This window comes from Liolophura sinensis, chromosome 6 (assembly GCF_032854445.1).
Source record: "Liolophura sinensis isolate JHLJ2023 chromosome 6, CUHK_Ljap_v2, whole genome shotgun sequence".
In the NCBI taxonomy this organism is placed as follows: domain Eukaryota; kingdom Metazoa; phylum Mollusca; class Polyplacophora; order Chitonida; family Chitonidae; genus Liolophura; species Liolophura sinensis.
The window spans coordinates 37,890,919-37,914,795 of record NC_088300.1 but is presented as its reverse complement, the minus strand read 5'-3'; the positions used below and the strand labels follow the sequence as shown (position 1 = coordinate 37,914,795).

The 23,877-nt window shown below is 39.8% G+C and overlaps 1 protein-coding gene across 1 annotated transcript; it reads left to right on the top strand.

Annotated features, from left to right (window-relative positions):
• The first annotated feature begins 247 nt into the window (after window positions 1-247).
• LOC135468827 (ionotropic receptor 25a-like) lies at window positions 248-20,757 on the top strand. The gene is made up of 15 exons (XM_064747268.1): window positions 248-350; window positions 5,877-6,026; window positions 6,588-6,851; window positions 7,539-7,714; window positions 8,493-8,546; window positions 8,716-8,862; window positions 10,454-10,615; window positions 11,659-11,778; window positions 12,258-12,359; window positions 13,144-13,338; window positions 13,646-13,988; window positions 14,722-14,971; window positions 15,614-15,798; window positions 18,839-18,971; window positions 19,554-20,757. Exons 1-15 carry the CDS (start codon window positions 248-250, stop codon window positions 19,975-19,977), a joined length of 2,808 nt encoding a protein of 935 aa, XP_064603338.1. The 3' UTR covers window positions 19,978-20,757.
• Window positions 20,758-23,877: the final 3,120 nt, after the last annotated feature.

Genomic DNA, 23,877 nt, shown 5'->3' with positions numbered 1-23,877 from the left:
TTCATCATTTATTAACCCGACTCTCCGGCCACATCACTAAGAGCTTTGGATCGATAGGACGTATAGCCTGTCAATTATTCCGTTTTTACCTGGTGTCCCAGAAAGCCATTAGTTTACCTGGGTAACTAGCGACAGACGGATCATCAGTTTACCTGGGTAACTAGCGATAGACGGACCATCGAAATACCTAGGTAACTAGCGACAGACGGACCATCGAAATACCTAGGTAACTGACGACCGACGGATGATGGATGCCAAGACGAGCTATGCTATACTAGCGTCTGTCCTTGTCATGTTCCTTTCCCCTGTGTGGGCTAACAGCGACACCAGCCTCTCTACACAAACCATAGGTAAGTCAACTAACAATCTACCATTGTGTGTGGCAGACTGTCTAGGTTCATCTGTATGCCCAAGACTAAGAATACCTTGTTAATTTGCAAACGCCATTACTAAACAAAGCGCTCTATGTGGCGCTTTGTCAAAGACAGTGAGCACTTGCCCACTGAACCTTCCTTCCATTTTACACAGAGACCGCGTGAAATCCAGAAAATCTCATCCGGATATTTTCATAAATTCTTAGAACCCAATCGCTGTATTTGACCGTTGCCATGTGAGGTCATGCTCCTACATGTTTAAAGCTTTTCCGAGGGAAAGCACTCGTTTCTATACACAGATTGATCCTGTATGTCAGTCCATATTACAAATACTAAACTCAGCCGCAAGAGTCAGTTTGCACATGCCAAATGATACCGCATTGAGTATGAACCTACCTGCGAAAGGGACAGTTTTTAACTCTCACTTCATAAAAGGCAAAATCTACGGAGCCCTAAAAGTGACATTTTAGAAAATGAACAAGAGATCTAAGTTTGCAGCGAAAGCTTTGCATTTTGAACCAAACGCATTCAAATCTCCGATTCATTAATTCGCTGCCTTCCATTTTAACAAGCGAACTCTGTGGGATGCACAATACACATCGGTCATGTATCCTAAACTGCTAATCCAGTCATGTATACATGTACCTAATGGATCGATTTTGGACTACTTATAAGGCTTGGACAGGTGCACTTGGTTAAATCACTGCATGTCTTTCTGCAAGAGATGAATCGTTGATATGAATGATTCATGAAGAGCTGGTGATATGTTTGATTAGAAAACAGGTTTGACGAAGTGGCACAAGCGTTGACGTGAGCAGTTTAAGAGTTTTGTTTCCATTGGTCATTAATGACAACATTTCACTCCCCCCCCCTCATCGTTTTATCTCAAACTTTGCCATTTTTAAATATAATGACGGTAATCTATTTTCTCACTTCTGCTCACATCTGCTCTCATCAATTTAATATACACCATATAAACCATAGAATAAAACAGTGCATTATGTTCATTTTCCCTTAATGTTAAAATGTCCTACATTTGAAAATGAAGCTGAACATTTAGCGAAACCGGGAAGTGGACTTAGGTGTAACCTGCCAAGGGGGCCTGGTAATCGGAATATGACAACAGAGAACTAGCGACAGGGTTATGTATAGTATATGGTAATATGGTCCTGGTGTCTTTTTAACCCAATACATATTACCATATCCCTGTCTCTTACATCGGTTCTTTGCTTTGACTGGCTTCTCATGAGATTTTTACCATAATCCATACGGCATAAGTTTGCTGCCACAAACAGACAAGCCGTGCGACGCACGTAGACTTGTTACAAGGCTTATGCCACTCCACCATTGTCTATGCATGGAGCAATTATCAGCACTCATTAATGAAACTGTTTCCTATATCAGATACAGTCATGTTATACATACATACATAGATGAATAGAACGCATGTATATCAATTATTAATGGAAACAAAGGTTGACACAGAGTGTTTATGTTTCCTGGCATAACTTCCTAACTCATCATCTTGACCCAGGGTGACGATAGTCGCTAGTGTTGGAGGTGATGAAAAGCGAACGTAGAGAGCGCCGTAAGTACCATGAAGAGGTACCGATGAGTGTTGACGGTACTACTAAGTAAAAGGCATTTATTTCATACAGACTCAGCTCTGACACTTACCGTAGCTGATTAGGCTATGAATTAGAGCTCCAGTTTCGGAATATTTCCCGAATACATTTTCACTAACGCTGGAGTAAATCACAATGGTTACCACATCAGAAGACAATTTGATTTACGAAAAAAGTTACGACAAGAGCATTATTAAAAGGCTATGCTCCAGAAATTTAAGTCGTCACGTGACCAACACACACCCATCTCTCAGAGAAATGTCGATATTATTTTTCTCTGTAGCCTTTCGCATTACAGACAAAATGTCAAAACAGCATAATTATATGTGTGTGGCGATGCGAAAAGCCTGGTATGGTAAAGCGAGGAGTCGGCCTCAGTGCAGGAAAATGTGGACCTCGAGTAGCGAAACTGACTATAGCTGTGAGCGGCCGACACACTCGTAAGGCTAATTCTTTTTTGAGTTTTGTTTACTCGTCTTTTTCTGTTATATGACAAGCATACGGCTATAAAGTTCCACACAGGCACTGAAACGATGTATAGGTCATGAAGTTGAAAAATTGTAGCCGGCTCTAGTCACACTGAAACACCTTTTTTTTTGCATTAGACACTGCAGAGTTATAAAAAAAAATCACTGCACTACAAATGTAACTTTCTGAAAAATTCTTGAGCACGCAGTGATGCGCCAGTAAATTAAATAAATATATAGGAAATCTTTCAGCCTTATACTTTCTCTACGCGTAACATGTTAGTGTTAATGATGGCTGGTGGACCACATGTGCTCTCACGTGTGATGTCGCTATAGTAGCCAAATGTTATGTAGTGCCATAGCTTACCCATTGTAATTCATGATAACACTTATTTAATGTAAGACGGCCTTTATCTTTAATCAAACAAAAGTATGTTTCAAAAGAAAGTGCATCAAAGATTCGAACTCTTCCCCTATAAATAACCTTATGTCCGCAGAGTATTTATTTATTTGATTGGTGTTTTACGTCGTACTCAAGAATATTTCACTTACACGACGGCGGCCAGCATTATGGTGGGTGGAAACCAGGCACAGCCCGTGGGAAACCCACGACCGTGGGAAGGTCTGTCAGCAACCTGCGCGGAAGCCAGCATGAGCTGGACTTGAACTCACAGTTCTCCACAGAGACTTAGTCCACTGTTAGTCCACTGTACTATGGAGGATGTCTGATGGACCAAGGCAGAAATACAGATTTTACGCTTGCTAAAATATGGCAAAACTCATCAAATTATAAAGTTTATGTTTTATATATGAACACAAATATTAACCCAAACGAAACTTTGACAGCACGTAAAAAAGACACATAAAGGATTCAGTAAAGATATATTTTTTGGTTAATATTTTTCTTCATACTGTAAATTAAAAAAACAGTGATTCGTTTAAACGAAAGATTGATGTTTTTGATCGAGAGTGCATTTCTGGAGGATTAGTACTAAGCAACCATCTCTTTTATGGCATTATAACTTGCATGAGTACTTCGACCAAGTTGTATACATCTGATTCCGAAATTTACAGATTTGTGCTTGGATTTTGAAATTTGCGCTTTCTTATCGTACTCCCCTGGGGCCAATTCTCCGCCGTACCGCACCAGGTCCTTTAGATAACCTTGGTTCTGTGTGACAGCGACTGTGTGCAGCTCAGTGGAGAATGCTTTATGGACGCTAGGAGCTCATGGAAGCAGCGCGTACTGTGTGAAATGCTAGCTTTTATATATCCATAGGAAATGATAAACATCGATTATTATATCGACACGGTGTTTGGGTGAACATCTGCAATTAAAGCTATACTGAGAAGTTTTGACGTGATGGAAAGTGACGACTGCGTGGTACTATACACCAAATTTAAATTATATCTATGTTTTCTCGTGTAAGAGAATAGGTCTTGTGGGACATGGCGTATTATTGTGTCTGAAAATGGATCTATCGATTTTAGCTGAACGACCCTTTTTTGAGATAACTAATGATAATGAATGCCGGATTTGTTTTTTTGTTTTTTTGAACAAAGTGTGTTACTCTGCTCTGATTGCTGAGCGCTGACATTTTATAACGGTGATAGGCTGGATATTACTCAATGTCGGTACACAGTGGAAATTATTTATACAGGCATTTTAATGATTCTGTATTTGAACAGTTTACCTAGAGCCCACTCATCTGATCGAATGTGGAACCTTTCATGGTTTTATAAACACGACATGTTCTACACCAGTTGATCATATCTTTCGCTGGAACGTGTTTCCATTGGAGTTGCGATGGTAACGCTTGCACTATATATCAATATAGTGGAAATATTCCCTTTTTTTACAAATACACTGGCCAGGCCTGTCCTTCCAATCGTTGCTCTCGTGGATGTAGTGTACAACCCTTCCGGGAAGGGAAAGACGAATAATCTCTGACAGTTGATGTTATCAGTTCATACTGGCCTTCACCCTCTGCACCAACTTGCTGACAGACGACATTGATAAGAAATACCGTGTATACCCTATCATGATATAATTCCTAGTCATTCACCCGAAATTAATATATTTTAATGCCATCATTTTCAAATCACCACTGGCTGCGTAATCCAGGTCGGGAAGTATAAAATGTGTGTTATTTGTAAATTCATAAGACTCTAGCTGTATAAATACAGCTGTAGCTTCATACAGGAAGAAAAACAAAGTTAAAAAACAAGACAGTAAGACAACAACCGAAACAATAACCGGAGGTCGGCAACTGTAATTAATCCAAAATTAATCTGAGACATACACATGGCCTGAACACACCTGTACTTTTCAAGCTGACAATTTTATATATATACAAATTTCAATCTTTCCCCCGAAGAAAGGATGTTTTAAGTCCGTGCACTCGGGAGACAATTTTTCCATATAACACAATATTCCCATATAAATAAATATAGGAGTAACAGAAAAAAGACGGCTAACAGGTCAATGGTTTTCAAGATCACATAAATGATTGACCATTTCCAGGTACGGAGTCCAAAAACAAGATTACCGTACTATCCTTGTCAAATACAAAATAAATGCATTATACGGAAAAAAACAGTGAGGCTGTCGACATAGCCGAGGGTAAAACGTGTTTATACACAACTATATTACAAAGACCACCAAAGATTCTCGGTATACCTATGTACTCCAGTTATAATTACGTGAAATCTCCTTGTGGTCTTTCCTTTTAAGAATTTTTAAAAGTTTCAACAGTTTTTAGACATTACACGGACTATAACACATATAGACTCACATATCGAATAATGCATGTACTGTATATATAATACATTCCTGTAGGTCTTGTAAGTCTACGCCAATGATGATGCGCTACAAAGCTCTCTCATTCGTTGATATAACTGATTTACATTTACAAGACAGTGCGGATTATTCTGTGTTGTTAAGAACATTGTAATAAACTGAAACAGCTTTGTAACGAGGCCGAAGCCGAAAAAGGTGTATAAAACCTTTTTAAACTTCAAAATCGATATACGCTTTCCTGCATTGATTTCTCTGATAAATACGTGTATTTGTTTTGAGTGTGTAGGGAAGGGTTACAAAAATATCATCATGTCAATGAACGAGAAAGAGATTCTGTAAAGCATATATGCAAGTTTTAATTCCAAAAGACTTATCTTGTGCTTGTACACCCAGTTCATGTTGTGCAATGATAAGCTGAGAAAGAGAATTTTTCTCTGAGAAGTTCTGTGTGATTTTCCATGTGTTAGACAAGGTCCGGCTTGGCGTGGTCGGTTTGGGTCAAATGTTCTGTTAACCCCATTGGTCACTGGACGTGATCACATAAATAGAGCTATTTCTCATCTGTTTGAAGTTCTAACTTGATTTAACTGTTTGAACAATTGCGCTCCAGTGGCTGTTTTGGACAGTGGCCGCATTGATCTGGCTGAGGATGTCAACAAAGGTCTGCAGTATTACCATATGTCCAACCCGGGGGATGCCCAGTTTGTGTTGAAGACCGTCTACTCCAGAGACTTGGATTCGTGTGGGGCCTTGGATGAGGGTCAGTGAAGGTCACAGCCAGCTTTTCGTATAATGTATAGGCTGTTGCTACGATGTATTGGTTACCCTGTCCAGTTAACTTCTGATATTTATTGAGCGATTATATCTTTAATCTTGCCATGCGCTTTGCGTTCACTCTCACAAGTGGCAACTTGGAGGCATCAGTATTGGTAACCTGCAGCTGTCTGGTGCATCAAAACATGTCACAGCAATAATGTTTCCGTCCCTTTCTCAAGTAACAGAGACTCTGTTATGCAAAAGATTTCAGAAATAATAAGAGAATGGAAAAAAACACCACATATATATCACTATCAAAGCATTTTATTGTACAGTTTACTGTTGGACTATATACGCCTCTTGAAAAATAACACTGTCATCTCTTAATAATAGGTTTTAAGTTTTACAGGGGACTTTTACCTGGCTCAGATGGCCAAAGCATTTGCTCGTGTGTTCAAATATTGCTCGCTGATTTGCTGCAGCTTTAGAATAGGTATATTGCAAAGATTGTTTTATTTGGTACAGTATATTGTGTCTATCCCTGTGTTTTCTGTGTATTGCGCAGTGTGCGAGTTACTGGAAAATGGGACCTCCTTGCTGCTCGACCTATCGTCCCCGCACGTGGCCCCTGTCGTCCGCTCAATGGCCGCCTATATGAGCGTACCTTACGTCTCCGTGCTTGATGAGTCCTATTTCTCTCTGGTCCACTGTAATTCTAGCCTCTCCGTCAGCGCCATACCCCCTGCCACGATCATGCTTAAGTCCATTGGAGATATCGTCACTCACGAAAACTTAACCAACGTGGCAATTATTTATGACAACTCATTCGGTAAGTGCTCTCTATCATGACGACTGTAGGGCCTGTGAGCAATGACTTGCAAAGCCCTTCCCCAATCGCTGATGCCTATATTATAATGGCACCAGTGGTATTATAACACTGACGAAAAAGCTGTAAATTCATATATTGAGTATCTTTGTACCTTTGTACCTTGAATATCTTTGTACACCATGTTCAAAAGCAAAAATGAAACTATTGCATCCCCTAATCTGCATAAGCTCACTGAGGCCAGTTTTTGTCATCTTTTGTGCCTTTTCAATTTACACTTTTACAAGTTAACCACACTGTTATTTTCTTTCCTAAATGCTCGGACAAGAGCAAATGTTGTAATTTTGTGAGTTATTAATGTATGGTTTCTGAAGGTTTAGTTTCACGACGATGCTCTGTAAATAACGGTATACATAGGTAAGTCTTTTAGTGAAGCAAAAGTGGACTCACACCTCAAAGGTAATGTGTGACAGATATCAGTTATCACAGTCCTATGATTGTACTGTAACGTGGCGACTGTAACGATGCGATCTTATGCTCACATAAAGATTTCTGTGGTGATGTTGTGAAAGGGTGGAATTACACGACGATGCCATTTATTGATGGCATGCTTGTTATGTGGTTGTACAGTATTCTTATGATTTGGTGATGAAATGTTTGTGACTATATTCTGTAATTAAATAATTACAGACTTACAAAATGTGCCCCGTCGAGTCCTGACGGACATCCCCACAGAGCATATGTACCTCCGCATGGCGGAGACAGATGCAGAACTGGTCAAACAGGTGCAAAGGATCAAAGATCTTGAGCTGGCCAACTTTTTCTTGGTTTGTAATGACACCAACGCCGAGAAGTTTTTGGGCCAGGTAAGTCAACATTATGACTGTCTAGTATCTTTCTGCTCATACATTACAACTCTCCAGTTCACAACAGGCAGGGTATGTCGTCTCCGAATCTGGACCATCCGCTTACAAGACAAAGCCTGGTGAAAGGCTTACTGCGACAAACTCGATGACGTTCAGGTCTTGGTGATCGCGTGTGACCTGCGCTGTGACCTGAACTTTATTACAACATTATCTTGAGTATTCATAGCAACAAAAGCAACAAAGATGTAAATCTTCCGTTTACTGATTGTTAGGTGTCTGTGTGATTCAGATTTCTGTTAGCATTAGAAAATAGAGCCAAAAATGGTTGTCCTTCATTCATCTAAAATCTGACGTTAATTTCAACCAAGCCTGGAGGTAAAAATGTAGAAACAACCCGCAGATACAACCGAAAGTAAACTGAACTGAATAGTTCGCAAGTCACTTAGTTTAACTGTTTAAGCATTATCATCATCTCTCCAAAGTGTAACGATCTCCTCGAGATCCAAGGATTGTTTTTTTTATGTTTTTTTCCTCTTCTCACCGCAAGAGAACAATGGTGACGGCCTTTGTCTTTAAGGTAGATAAGTTAAATCAACCAAAAGATACTAGTAGCTTGTGTAAATATGTTTTGGTTCCACATATTTTGGGAAGTGGGTTTCGGTGGCAGTTATAAGGGTCCTTCCGATGTCTAATTTTGAGGTTCATGGGTGGCATGTGAATTTTGGAAATTCCTCCTATATGAGGTATAGCTCAATAGCTCTTCTCTCTTGTCTTACAGGCTAATCGGGACGGGTTGGCTGATAACAAGTACAGCTTCTTTGTTCTCACAAAAGTAAGTAAATTACCTACACGTTAACTACTAAGTAGTCAACATTCACAATCTTAATTCTAGGCTGGGGCCTCCGTGGCTCAGTTGGTTAGCGCGTTAGCGCAGCGTGATGGCCCAGCAGTCTCAATTCTAGGCCTTAATACAACAGTGTATTATTTGTGTTTCATTTCAGAGTTCTCGTGTGTTCTGTTCCAACTGTCGTAAGAAAATGAATATCATCGTTATCAGTGGCAATGCCCAAGGCTCATTGGAAGCTACTAACAAATACGTGGAGTTTATGAAGACATTCAACCCCAAGTACAGTCGATATTTCGTCAATGTAAGTAATTCAGCAAACGTAAAAAGTTTATTAACCCAACACAAGCGGAGGTCACTAAGGCAGTTAAACCGATTTTTACGGACACATGTATAGGCTTAGTTCCAATGTCCAATTTGCATCCAGAGTAGGAAAGCTTATTTGTATGGAATTCTTGATCTCAATAGTCGTCTTTGTGTGGTTTGCTTCCAGTTTTAGATATCTCAAATAGTTCCGTGTGTGTCCACGGTTTACTTCCATATTTGGAGATCACAGTAGCTGTATCAGTGGCTACGGTTTGCTTCCAGTTTTGGAGATCTCAATAGTTGTATTAGTGTCTTCGGTTTGCTTCCAGTTTGGGTGATGTCAGTGGTTGTGTATGAGTTTACGGTTTGCTTCCAGTTTTGGAGATCTCAAAAGCTGTATTTGTGGCTACGGTTTGCTTCCAGTTTTGGAGATCTCAATAATTGTACATGTGTATACGGTTTGCTTCCAGTTTTGGAGATCTCAATAGTTGTATTAGTGTCTTCGGTTTGCTTCCAGTTTTGGTGATGTCAGTGGTTGTGTATGAGTTTACGGTTTGCTTCCAGTTTTGGAGATCTCAAAAGCTGTATTTGTGGCTACGGTTTCTTCCAGTTTTGGAGATCTCAATAATTGTACATGTGTATACGGTTTGCTTCCAGTTTTGGAGATCTCAATAGTTGTATTAGTGTCTTCGGTTTGCTTCCAGTTTTGGAGATGTCAGTGGTTGTGTATGAGTTTACGGTTTGCTTCCAGTTTTGGAGATCTCAATAATTGTACATGTGTATAAGGTTTGCTTCCAGTTTTGGAGATCTCAATAGTTGTATTTGTGTCTTCCGTTTGCTTCCAGTTTTGGTGATGTCAGTGGTTGTGTATGAGTTTACGGTTTGCTTCCAGTTTTGGAGATCTCGAAAGCTGTATTTGTGGCTACGGTTTGCTTCCAGTTTTGGAGATCTCAAAAGCTGTATTTGTGGCTACGGTTTGCTTCCAGGTTTGGATATCTTAATAATTGTACATGTGTATACGGTTTGCTTCCAGTTTTGGAGATCTCAATAGTTGTATTTGTGTCTTCGGTTTGCTTCCAGTTTTGGAGATGTTAGTGGTTGTGTATGAGTTTACGGTTTGCTCCCAGTTTTGGAGATCTCGAAAGCTGTATTTGTGGCTACGGTTTGCTTCCAGGTATGGAGATCTCAAAAGCTGTATTTGTGGCTACAGTGTGCTTCCAGTTTTGGAGATGTCAGTGGGTGTGTATTAGTCTGCGGTTTGCTTCCAGTTTTTGGAGATCTCAGTAGCTGTATTTGTGGCTACGATCTGCTCCCAGTCTTGGCAAGTCTTACCTTGTATTCTCATTGTACACAGGCCGAAGAACAGACATGCAAACGAGACGATGAACTTTGAATTGCAACAAGGAGGCACATTATACATGCACTCTGAGGATTTCTTCGTCGTCATATGACTGAAAAATTGTCTGAAAAAAAAAGTCCGACGTTAAACTCCAAGTACTCACCCCCTCACTCGAACTGTGGCTTATTTGATGTTGTTCTGTTAAACACATGCTTGTTTCTGACATGTTCCTTGCTTACTGATTACTTAGGTCGATAAATCGTTTGTCTTCGATCTGACCGTCCTCCTGGCAGAGGCTTTCGCTAATCTTACCAAATTCACCGAATTCAACTACACAAACTGCTACACGGCGGACTCTCCTCAACTAGAGGCAGTAGAGCAAACGATCCAGTACAACAAAGCAGTACGAGAGGTAAGTCACATGACCGGTCACAGGATTATATTTCACAATTTCTTAATTCCATTGTAGAAAAATGCTACTGCGTTCAGAATGTAGAACTTTTTTTATTTTGTTCTTTGCCTTTAAACAGTAATATCTTTCATCAACAATCATAAAGGGAAATACGTATCACATTGTAACATGCCGTCATATCATTGTGCGGCGTCATAGAAACTTTGTGTCAAATCATCACATCTGACAGCTCATACTCCTTACAGTGCATGCGCCGCTTTCACGTTCTCTTTATATCACTGCCACGTCTATCAGGGTTTGTAAAGAAATTTTGAACAACGCCGAGGTCACATTGGTAACGATGAAAAGACAGAAAGCGGGATCAGAAAACAAAAAGACTCTGTCTCAAACACATTATCTTCATCTAAAACATGCAAAATGTGTTTCTAACACCTGAAACAATTTTATTATTGAATGTTGATTAAACAGTTCCGCGCAAGGACGCCAGTGGTGAGGCTAAGCCTACGTGAGTCGCATAGGCTCCAAAGGTCAAACTTTTCTAGCAGTGGCAGTGATGTAGAGCGAGTGTATAGAGAGCGGCACATGCGCTGTAAACAGTACCCTAACAGCCACTAAAACATCAGATCTGTGCTAACACTGAACCTATCTGTTGTTCTCTGTTCTCTACGACGAACACTATACGAACTGTTTGGGTGAAGACAACGTATTTAGAGTACATGCCATTACGTGTCTCTGGGATGACTATGTGCAAAATAGTATACTCTACCTACTCCACAATTCTTATTTGACAATAATCACATTTCTCCAGCCGACTACGGCTGTCATACAGGGGGCAAAAATCACCGATAAGAATCCCTTTTTATCACACAACTTGCTCTCTATTTTTGGCAATCATAGCCGATGCGTATGTTATGTTCATTCCAATAAGCTGGACAATGCATTCTGAAACATTTGACGGTCTAAAAATAATTCAACTGGAATCTAACTAATATTTTGTAAGGTTAATTCCACTTGAATTTACCTAATATTTGTTAATTTTACAGGCAAGAAGACAAGGGGTTTTTGGGACGTTGGCCAGTGATGGCCACGTGGTCAAGCAAGATCTAACATTGTCTCTCCGACGACAGGTGTTTGAGAAAGGAGAAACACTGAGTCACACTAGGGTGAGAAAAATTTTTTTCGTAACACGATGTATGTGGTTAGAAAATGTGTTAAGTGCATACTGCAGGATAAGTTTGTTTCAGTAAAATCTGAATAAAACCATTTCAGGCCACTATTTCCAATATTGAATAACCAATTTCAGTACGCGTTAGTTACATTTTTTCGTTGACTACACTTTCACAAGTTGTATTTTAACGATATCAAGCGACGTTTTACCTTCACGGTTTCATCGGGTTAAATTCTTCGCCTGTGTTGAGCGTATACATCGTGATTTTACCTAAGTTGATGGGAAGGTCAAAACCACTTTGAACACTTTTTCTCAACACTCTGTGGGTCAACACTCGACACTTTAATATAGGCGCTGACCTCTTGAATAATTTCCTAGGAATTATGTCTTACATTTATCGTGATATCATTTTAAGTAAGTTATTGTGGTTGATAAATCTCGTTTAATGTTTAATGGTTGGTTTGTTTCATGCAGATTGCCAACTGGACAGAGATGAACGGTCTTTTGGTTGACAGCGGCAGTTCGATAACCTTACAGAACGTGAAGAGACAGTACAGAGTCGTGACAGTTCCAACGGTTAGAAACTCTTCTACGTTCCTTTCTGCCCACTTTATCAGCACGGGCTGTATCAAAACTATTTTTACATATATGCTTTTCAAAAGGACTTTTAAACTGGTGTCCACAAGGGAAATGCCAAAGTATTATACAACCGAAACCACAACTCTACACCTTGGTAATCATTTCGACGCGTACCTGAAGTGATGTGTGAAAACCACAAGCCAGTGGAAGACTGCATACTTTCAAAGCCCATACACGAGCCTACCTGAAAGTGATTTCTTTTTAAGCTTCTCATCACACAATGACTTACACACCATGAAGCAGCATGGGGACGTTCCATTCGACAGGAATTAAGGGCTAATAGACAGAAACAAAGGATGGATAAAAAAGAAGTGCACTCCGTGTTTCTTTCTTTTCCACTCAGTACGAATGCTTTTCACAAAAATTGTCCTCCTGCACCGAAGGAATGACCTATGCTTAGCTCAATCGTTTCCTAACCTGACGTCCTTGTGAAAAATGGATATGTTAGATTAAAAATAAACATTTTCTTACCATTATATATGTTCGCAAATCCCACTAATAACCTTGTCTTCCTTTGACATACTAGTTCATAGATTAATAACATGCCTTCTCATGATTGTAAAACTGTCCTCTGGTGTTTAACCGCTCGCATCATGGGAAGAACCAATCGCATATGACGAATAGAGAGACACAGGGATCAGATTTGGGTAGGGTTAACATGTGTGGGTGAGGCAGATTCCCTCCCTTGTCTATAACATCTCCACTTTGGTATTGATTACAGTCACCACCGTTTGTAATGAAGACTCTCCTATCAAACGGGTCTTACACGTATCAAGGTTATTGTGTGGATCTTCTGAATAAGATAGCGGAAAAGATGGGCTTTGACTACGTTATCTTCGACTCTCCCGACGGACTCTTCGGGAACATGCACGCCAACGGAACCTGGAATGGCGTTATCCGAGAGCTCATTGACAAAGTAAATACATACTGCAGAATTCCTCACATTTGAACCTCCTAGCTAGTTTCGTTTAAAAAGATAACTTCAAAAAGAATTCTTGGTTATAACTTCAAAAAGAATTCTTGGTTATAGCCTCTGCTAACCACAACTAACGATAATCTTGACATTTAATTTGGATGAGCTTTTTACGCAACCGTGCAATATATATATATATATATATATATATATATATATATATATATATATATATATATATATATATATATATATATATATATATATAAACTACTAATAATATAAAAACTAAATTGTTATCTTTCCGTAGAGAGCAGACATCGCGATTGGGCCCCTGTCAGTCATGGCAGAGCGTGAGAATGTAATCGACTTCACGGTGCCGTACTACGACCTGGTGGGAATCACGATTCTCATGAAGAAACCCGCCATCGAGTACACGCTGTTCAAATTCATGACTGTCCTAGACGGCGATGTCTGGGGATGCTCTGTGGCTGCTTTCTTCATCGTCAGCTTCCTGTTGTTTGTATTTGACAAGTTTAGCCCTTATAGTTACCAGAACAACAAGCTGACGTGGACTGGGGAAGGCCCGGAGCCGCGCGTGTTCAGTATCAAGGAAGGCGTCTGGTTCTGTATGATGTCATTAACACCTCAAGGTCAGTTGGAGCTTCTCACCCGGCTATTACTGCTATTGGTTAAACAAATATTTAAGAATTCTGGGAAATTGCGCAGTTCTGTTAGGCAAAATGAGTTTGCTTGGTGAAAAACAGTTATGCCATTACTTCAGTTAGTTTTTCCATAGAGATTGCCACAAATGATAACAGGAGGTATGTTTTTCATGGAATTGACATTATTTTGACGTTGAACGAGTGGGGATTTTAAAAAAAGCATTATGCCCTCCCCCCCCCCCCCCCCCACTTGAGATGAAGGTTGGCTATATACATATACAACGATTGCTGACCAAATGTCAAACTTCTGAAGTCAAGGGACATTTTCAGCTGACGGCAAGCTTTCACAGTTTGCGTCAATTGACAAATCTGTAGCCAACATGTAATGGGGAAAGTGGAACATGACTTCAACTTTCAAAACATTTGCTTTAGTTGTTAAAAAGATGAGGAATTCTTACAAAGTCGTCTGTCATATATTTTGTGCGACACGCGTCACATTTGTCGGGTCACATTTGTCGCGTCACATTTTAAATGTTAAAAACATCTCGTCACAATATTTTTAATGACCCTCTTTATGTATTCTTGGAGTCTTCTTTGTACATAGGCAATCTTGGAGCAAATGACCCTTAGAGTGCTAAAAGAACTAGTCAGTCAAACATCATTTGGTTGGACGGGATTTTGTATTTTGTCTATAAGACATGTTTTGCCTTTTTTTATTAAGGTGGAGGGGAAGCTCCTCGTGCGTTATCTGGGCGCTTACTTGCTGCCACATGGTGGTTGTTCGGCTTTATCATGATAGCCATCTATACAGCTAATCTGGCCGCTTTCCTCACCGTCTCTAGGCTGGACACGCCTATAGAAACCTTGGACGATTTGGCGAAACAGTTCAAAACGAAATACGCCCCAATGGAGGGCTCAGGGTCGCAGGTTTATTTCCAAAGAATGGCGGATATTGAAAACAGATTTTACAGGTTTTTATCCTGCATTTCGTATTTTATATGAGTTAAATATAAATATATGGAGTTGAAATGGTAAATGGAGGTTGAAATATACATATAAAGGAATTGTAAATGTCTCTCTTCAGTCATAATTGTCAACAACATGAAAACAAAATATAGTATACTCCCACGTCTACATACACGAGAGTATATATATTTGTAATTTTATAAAAATGTTTCACACTATCAGAAAATGAAGATTAGAACTTTCAGTATAAAAGTAACTTGTTGAGGGATTTCGTTTGACAGAAATCGTCAAGGCTGCATGTGCCTTCAAGTATGGTTCTCTACTTCCGAGAGTTTTTTTTTAAAGAAAGAGCCGTATGCAGATGTAATTTTACTTGTGTGCACTTGCATTGTTGGAGTGTCTGTGACATAATCTTAAAAATAGCTGACGTTATGACCATTAGTTTGAGAATACGTTGAAAATGCAGAAATCTTTTTGCCCTTCTGATAGTGCGTAAATCCCATTCGCGATGTTGTCTTTAATAACTGAACAGGGGTACATAGCAAAATAGATAACTTTGACTTCAATTTTCGGAGTTACTATCTTTTATTTAATGCAAAACTGATGCGTGGAACCACTGAATTTAAAGTATGTATATTTGATGACAGCATCTGGAAAGAGATGAGCCTGAACGATAGTCTGAACGCCGTGGAGCGGGCTAAACTGGCCGTATGGGATTACCCTGTCAGTGACAAGTTTACCAACATGTGGGATTCCATGAAAACTTCTGAGTTTCCCAAAGACATTGAGGACGCAAAATGGAGAGTCAAAAATGAAGATTTTGCATACATAGGTAAGAACATTTGGTGAAATGACTTCGAAGATTTTTGGTATAAAGGTTTTGCAAGCATATGTATGGAAACGCATTGCACTCATCACTTCTTTGTGCCGCTCATTTTGAACTTGGACATGAGAGAGACATAATATTTTACCTTTAAACTGGTGCATCTCTCTATTTTAAAATACGTTTGTCCCCAACATCGTTTTATCGCGGTCTAGAGAAGACATGCAGAGAACCATGTAATTTTAATGTAAAACTCTATGATTCTCTGGGTTTTGGTTCCCACGTTGATGGTCAACACAACATTTTTGTTTAAAAGTATCACCTTCTGGCTGTTTTTTTTATTATTTATATATGGCTCATTCAAATTTGTTCTCATGAGATTTTCTAATTCTAATACATTCAAAATCAGTATTGCTGAATTAAAGGTCAGAGTTTTTAATGTCGCATTATGACCCCTCGCGCCAAAGCGACATATTATCCCTAAATATCGCCCTTAAAAAACAGTTAAAAATACGCGCATGCGGAGAGTAGTTTTGTAACTCCATGCAGACTAATCCACGGAGTTCTCTTGTGAAGCTTGTGAACAGCTCAGCTGGTGGACCTTCTTGACATGCGCACATATGTTACCACAAGGCCACATATAACAATTGAAATGTTGCGCTATCGCGTTATCGATCTTTTTGATTTCACTCACAAAAAGTGAGAAAATCTATGCGTCGAAACAGACGTTGGACCAGCCGTCAACGGATCAATAATTGCAAGGCCAGTTACCAAAACGAAGTACAACACAAACCACCAAAGAACTAAGAAAGTACACACAGTTCGAAATTAGGTATGTTCTAGGCGAATGAGTGAAATGAGTATTGAAATCATGTTCCATGCCAGTACATAAGTTGTCGATAATAAAATTTATCATATACCTATGGCCGTTACCCACGTGATACAGAGGCATCCCATATTTTTCCGTGTAGGATGGTTCATTCTCTGAGAACAGGGACTACTTTCAATGTTATGTTTTAAGCGCCTTCTACCTGGGAATGCCCTGAACTAGCATCGGAATTTGGTGAGACGTAACTACATCAACAACATTAAATTGTAAAGAAAACACATTTAATGGTCCTCTTTGTAGTACACAGAGAAACGACAAGCATGTTTCCTACAGCCTGGGGGAAATTATGTATCTTTCAAGTCCAAAACTGCCCAAACTTCGATCGCGGTTCCCAAAATTAACTTGTTCTACGCATCAAGCATGGTTAGCACTGCAACGTCGCGGCATTTATTAAAGCTCAGTGAAAATACGACTGACCTTCGTGACGAAAATCCTTAACTTTGTCCCCTAAGCAACTTAAACACAAGTTCGCGCAGATAAATATTCACGTGTTGATCAATCCCATACAGTCGGTGATCTGATCTCGTTTCACTCAAAGACGAATAAATTTGTCACATAAATCCGAAATTTAGGCCTACCGTTTCCATGAAGCCGGCGTCTTTAGTCTTCCCATCTTCTGAATGTAAACAGTAAAAATAGCAAATATATTCGGCGTTCACACACAGTCGTCAGTAGTTCCATCATTAATTTCTACCGATGCCCCATGATCAACGTTCACTACTCCTTTTAAAAAGTTTCAGTGGAGTCACCGGAGCTACAGCCAATCTCGATCAGTGGCTATGGATAATATTTTCAGTAAATGCAGACGTTACATCAATGTCATCCAGTCATCACTATGTACTGTAGCCGTTCCCTTCACACAAGATGTGATTTTAAACCATACCACATGTTGAAACTTTGTTAGCATAACCCAGGTCTCTCTCACCGGACGGCAGAGAGTGACGGGAGGCCTGTGGCGTAGGGATTTAACCGTGTTACATGAAGTCACGACCTTGTAATAATCTAAGCTCTTGAAAGTTCACTATTTTGATTTATTTGAATTAGTTTGCAATTGAAACCAAAGAAATAGACGTCTAAAGAACATAATCATGTTCATGCTGAAGAAATTATGCTTATTTATAGATGAACTACATTTTGTCGGTGCAGGTTGTAGCTAGTCGGTCTACTGATTTATGAAAAACCATTGTGTTTTGACCACTTATTACGCAAAAATAAAGGTATATGATAAACAGATTATCATAAACGTACGCTCTTCGAACCCGGCTCTAGGATCACACACTGTTATGATAATCTCTATATGTATCTCAGTTGCGCTTTGATTGCAACTAGTCAGATTTTAAATGTGGCGATCTAATTCAACACGATGAATATATAGCTCCTGGCCCCGGGTTAAGCGGATTTAAACACACTGATGAAGCAGAGTGCAAGAAATTCTGAACGCTCTGTCCATATTTACTTACAAGAGAATTATACGCAATGTGAAATTTACGAAAGCGTTTGATGGAATAACCTTGACACAGTAGTTTTTGTTGTAATAACTTCTGACGTTGATTGAAATCATTACATAGCACACAGGATCTAACCAATACTACATGGCGAGATATATACACGCACCAGTTTACAGTAAAGTATCGACGTTTTTAATTTCAATTCCCAAAGGAAGAGAAAGCGACAACGCAACCTTTTTAAGATAAAAATGTCCCGTTGTCGTGCTGTTAGCGAATGTATAAAAAGTAGAGACCCATGCCACTTTGACTTTAAAATGGCGACATTTTCTGCTTGTGTCTGCCTGTCTTAAGTATGACACGGCGACAACGCGACAAAACTAGGTTTTATGATAGATGAAGGAGTGACATACCAACGAAAATGTTGCTCGCAGCTCGATGGAAAAATGGCGGCACTGGGCTTCCTTACATGTGCGCATCCTTTAATGAATGTGGTGGGTAACATTGCCTCTCCTGTGAGACAATGCTTTGGGCTATACTTACAGGCATATCACAAAATGAACTTGACACCCGACCTCCAGCTATTTAAAACATGACTGATGAGTCATACATGCTTTCAAACATAAAGATTTCCATTGTTCAACCGATGTAGTATGAAAAATTTTTTTTGCGTAGATTGTAAATCCCATATCAGATAAACAAATGTCTTTTTCAGGAGACGCCACTTCGAACAAATACGCCACGTTACATGACTGCGACTTGTGGGAGGTGGGCGAAGAGTTCAGTCGGAAACCTTATGCTTTAGCTGTGCAGGAAGGTTCCCCACTCAAAAACGAGATCTCCAATGTGTTAGTAATACAAATTCTATATACAAACTAACATGCCGTCAAGCAATTATTATAACCGATTGTGATTATCTCATTTCTAATCGGTTTGGTTCAAAGTCAAACAAAAGATATGTTATACTGATTGCCACAGTATTGTGGAGATTCAAAATAGCACATGGGTGGGTCAGCAACTTGCGGTTGGTCGTGGGTTTCCCCTGGGCTCAGCCCGGTTTCCTCCCACTATAATGCTGGCCCCCATCGAATAAGTGAAATATTCTTGAGTATAGGTGTAAAAAAAGTCGGAAAAGTGAAATATTCTTGAGTATAGGTGTAAAAAAGTCGAATAAGTGAAATATTCTTGAGTATAGGTGTAAAACCCTATTTAAATAAATTAAATAAAGCAAAGGTAATAGATCAATAAAAATCATCGCTGTACAATATAATTGTTTGGAAATCCCATGGTGCCAAGAGATTTTCTTGAATTTTTGAATTATAACTGGTCAATTTTTTTTTTAAAGATAAAAGCCAATCGATATTAAATTTGTCACAAGGTAAATTCTGAACTAAACTGCCCTGAAGTTGATCTGAATTGGTAATTTCCAGGATTCTTCAGCTGTTAAACCAGCGTTATTTGGAGGAGTTGAAATCAAGATGGTGGCAGCACGAGAAGAAGAATTGCCCGGAAGTGGAAAGTGAAACTGACGGTATCAGCATCAATAACATAGGGGGCGTCTTCCTCGTTATCGTCATCGGCACGGGCCTGGGGCTGCTAACCCTCGCTGTGGAGGTTTACTTATACAAATACCGACCGAGTCGCCAGAGGAAGATGCCCGTGACCAAATCGCTGGATCAAGTCAAGACGAACAACATCCGCAAAATGTCGTTGACCATCCCAGACCCGAAACGCGAGGAGAGTGAACTGAAAGGGATGAACAAAAACAATAATATGTCCTCACCGAAAATCATGCCAAGAATGTCTTACGGAGAGGACAACAGAGGGTTTGATGAAGTCTCGGAAAAACTCTGATATTAAAGACAGAATCATTCCAGTATTCGTACAAACGAACTAAACACAAATCTATATAGTTTTGCGTGGTAAGTTGTTGAAAAGTTGTTTAAAATCCCACCAAGCATTTCCAGACTGTCTTCATGATGTAGAATGAGTTGTGCAAGGTGATCTGTAAGCTTACTTCTAGTCAGTTCCACGGAGCCTGATATGCGGCTGGGCATGCTTGCTAACCACGTGGCGACAGTTGTCAGTTTGTATTTGGGTATGTATATTTGATGCCACGGGCATTGCTTTAAATTTTGACTGACACTAATTGTGTTCATTTTAGCTGTCCATTTGTTTTATTCTTTTATAATGACATGATATACATTATACTATTAATGTCCAGTAACGAGCACATACGAGTACTTTTACAATATTTTGTATTTGTAAGTACGCTTACCTGGAATTATTACCTGTTTGGAACATGTAAGCTGCATGTATTGAAATGTTTCATGTTGTAGTGGTAGCGTCATTCTTAAAATTATATATTTACTCAGCATTTCAGTCGAAATTTGTCATGACCGGTAAGTCTGAAAGTACATCTATACATGAATGTACATACATTATAGATATTTCCATTATCAGCACAAGATGTTAGATTGCAATAAGCCTAGATTGCAATAGTGCGATATACATGGACGTGTATATTGAAATCGGTCTCGGCTTATTAAAATAAACCTCGAATGATTTCCGGTGTGATGTTTTACTCGGTTTTGCTTACAAGAATGATTTATATGAGTGTTATGTATGGAATCAATAATCTTTTTTCTCATTTCAGTATCTCAAGCACAAAGAAATCTGAGGTCTGAATAAAATTGACATCAGTAAACAGGCGACCAGTCCATATGCTAAAAGAAAAGACAAAAAACAAATAATATAACCTGAAATTTTCTGGAAGAGAGGTGAAAAGTACCTAAACACCTACAACCATTTTTTTGCACTGATGTGCACATTTGGTAACTCCATAAAAAAAGTTTTAAAATGGAATTCTTACGGGGCCATGAAAGGCGTCAATTTAAAGCAAAATGAAACAACGATGTCGCATCGCTCTTACCCCACACGTATATGATTTAAAAGGCAAACCAGGGTTCCGGTGACGTAAGCGGAAACAGCTGCGTTTTCCGGGTACAGAAATGTCTTGTGCCTGGTTAATAAAAAACATGGCGGCGATTTCGACAGCAATATCTAATTTATGCATCATCACAAAGAAAAAGGTTATGTTTATGCATCATCACAAAGAAAAAGGTTATGTTTATGCATCATCACAAAGAAAAAGGTTATGTTTATGCATCATCACAAAGAAAAAAGTTATGTTTTTTTAAACTGATGTGGGATACTTTATCGGTGCATATATCTTTTCTTTAATTAATACAAAAGAGAAGGCATTGACGCTATTGACATTTCATTCACGACAATCAAAGCCATGCGCCACAATGTGTATTGAGTCAGAAGTCACTCAAATTTTCCACTGGTTATTGGAGCAAAGTAGAACGAATGTCCCTGGTTCTCATGGAAACGGTAACCCTATAGCGACATGCTGTCTCTCCTCTTTGTACTTCCTCATTGCTGCCTCACAAGAATCAATAAATAAGATGGAATACTATGTTCTTTAGGTCATGTGACATCCGCCTGTTTCCTACTGGCTGCTTTGTAATTGGTATACGTCACTGTAAAGCGGATGTTTTCTGTACATATATGTGGTTATTAATATGTATGATGATCCGACAGATGATGAAAAAAACATCTAAAAGAAAGAAGCAAACTGCTCATATAAATGCATAAACAGTAGCACACCCCGTAGCACCACGGCAAGCAGAATCACGTAAAAAATAAAGAACACAAAAATACAGTGATGTTTATTACACGGCAATTTATTAGTCACTCGTCTAGAATTACTCAAAATGCTGTGTGGTCACCACATTTAGCATACAATAACATTAATTTAAAACAATGCAAAGGGGAGATATTTTTATGCCTGTTGTGCAACCTGCGGATGATCGTGGGTTTCTTCCGGGCTCTGTCCGGTTTCGGCCCACCATCATGCTGGCCGCCGTCGTATAAGTGAAACATTCTTGAGTACGGTGTAAAACACCAATCAAATAAGTAAATAAATAAAATATGTCTGTTGTTTGAAGGCTTCTAGTTATCATGACCATCTTCCTGCATTGTTCCTGAAGCTCTAACCTTGTTAGTTTATCAAATTGGAACACCCCGTCTCTAAACTGTATGAAATAAAGATTCCATTCCAAAAATAATTTCCATACGGTTTAAGATGAAGATCAAGAAAACAAATTAAGAATAAGTCATATCTTCCCAGAATTTTCCACTGATCACCCGGATTTTCATACCCACGTACCCTTTTTTGTTACCATAGACATGTCTTTCCATATAGAGTTGGTAGAGCGTCCGTTTCGGGACTGGTAGATCCAGAATCAATCCTTGATCGAGTCACACCTAAGGCTTTAAAAGAGAAAGTTGTAACTTCCTCGCTTGGCGTTCGGCATGAAGGGGATAGTGTAACGACTGGTTGACCCGTATCAGTATAATGGCTCGGGCGGGGCGGCTTACATGGCTTTGGTAAATCGTCTCAGTGAAGCAACACTAGATAAAAGAGCGGTGGAAATCCGTCCTGCAACAAGGAGGCATATTACACGTACATGCACCCTAAGGATTCCTTCGGCGTCATATGACTGAAAAATTGTTGAGCACGACCTTAAACCCCAAGCACTCACTCACTCTTTCCATATAGAGAACATGTGTACGTTATAATAAGATGTTCTGGTTAGGGGTAATAGATCTTAGAGCGTTGGAAGCGAAGTCATACCCGTCAATCGGCTAATGGATCCAGTTTTCATTAGCGTACACCTACTTTTCAAACGGGCTTAAATAACTCAAAGGAAGCAGTAACATTTCTTTTTATTTACTTATTAGATTGGAGTTTTACGCTGTACTCAAGAATATTTCACTTATACGGGCAGCATTATGGTGGGAGGAAACCGGGCAGAGCCATCCACAGGTTGCTGGCTGACCTTCCCACGGAGAGGAAGCCAGCATGAGCTGGACACGAACTCAAAGCGACCGCATTGGCGAGAGCACTCGTGGGAGAGTTATAAAACCGCTTGTCTTTCAGTCACTAGCACTCGGGTTGCGAGTTATCAAGCTGCTTGCCTTTCAATCACTAGCACACGGGGTGCAAGTTATAAAACTGCTTGCCTTTCAGTCACTAGCACACGGGGTGCGAGTTATCAAGCTCCTTGCCTTTCAATCACTAGCACCCTTGGTGCGATTTATCAAGCCGCTTGCCTTTCAGTTACTAGCACACTGTTGGAGAGTTATCGAGCTGCTTGCCTTAAATCACTAGCACACAGGGTGCGAGTTATCAAGCTGCTTGCCTTTCAGTCTCTAGCACTCGGGGTGCGATTTATAAAGCTGCATGTCTTTCAGTCACTAGCACTCGGGGTGAAAGTTATCAAGTTGCTTGCCTTTCAGTCACTACCGCACGGGGTGCGAGTTATCAAGCTGCTTGCCTTCCAGTCACTAGCACTCGGGGTGAGAGTTATAAAACTGCTTACCTTTCAGTCACTAGCACACGGGGTGCGATTTATCAAGCTCCTTGCCTTTCAGTCACTAGCACTCGGGGTGAGAGTTATAAAACTGCTTACCTTTCAGTCACTACCACACGGGGTGCGAGTATCAAGCTGCTTGTCCTCCAGTCACTAGCACACGGGGTGCGATTTATCAGGCTGCTTGCCTATCAGTCACTAGTTTACGGGGTGCGTGTTATCTAGCTGCTTACCTTTCAATAACTACTCGGGGTGAGAGTTATAAAACTCCTCGCCTTTCAGTCACTAGCACACCGGGTGGAGTTATAAAACT

What these genes read in the sequence shown, in the direction of transcription:
- LOC135468827 (XM_064747268.1), top strand. Translation starts at nt 248, where the DNA reads ATGGATGCCAAGACGAGCTATGCTATACTAGCGTCTGTCCTTGTCATG. An exon ending in CCTCTCTACACAAACCATAG is followed by an intron (nt 351 to 5,876) that starts GTAAGTCAACTA and finishes ATTGCGCTCCAG; the next exon opens with TGGCTGTTTTGGACAGTGGC. An exon ending in GCTTCTTTGTTCTCACAAAA is followed by an intron (nt 8,547 to 8,715) that starts GTAAGTAAATTA and finishes GTTTCATTTCAG; the next exon opens with AGTTCTCGTGTGTTCTGTTC.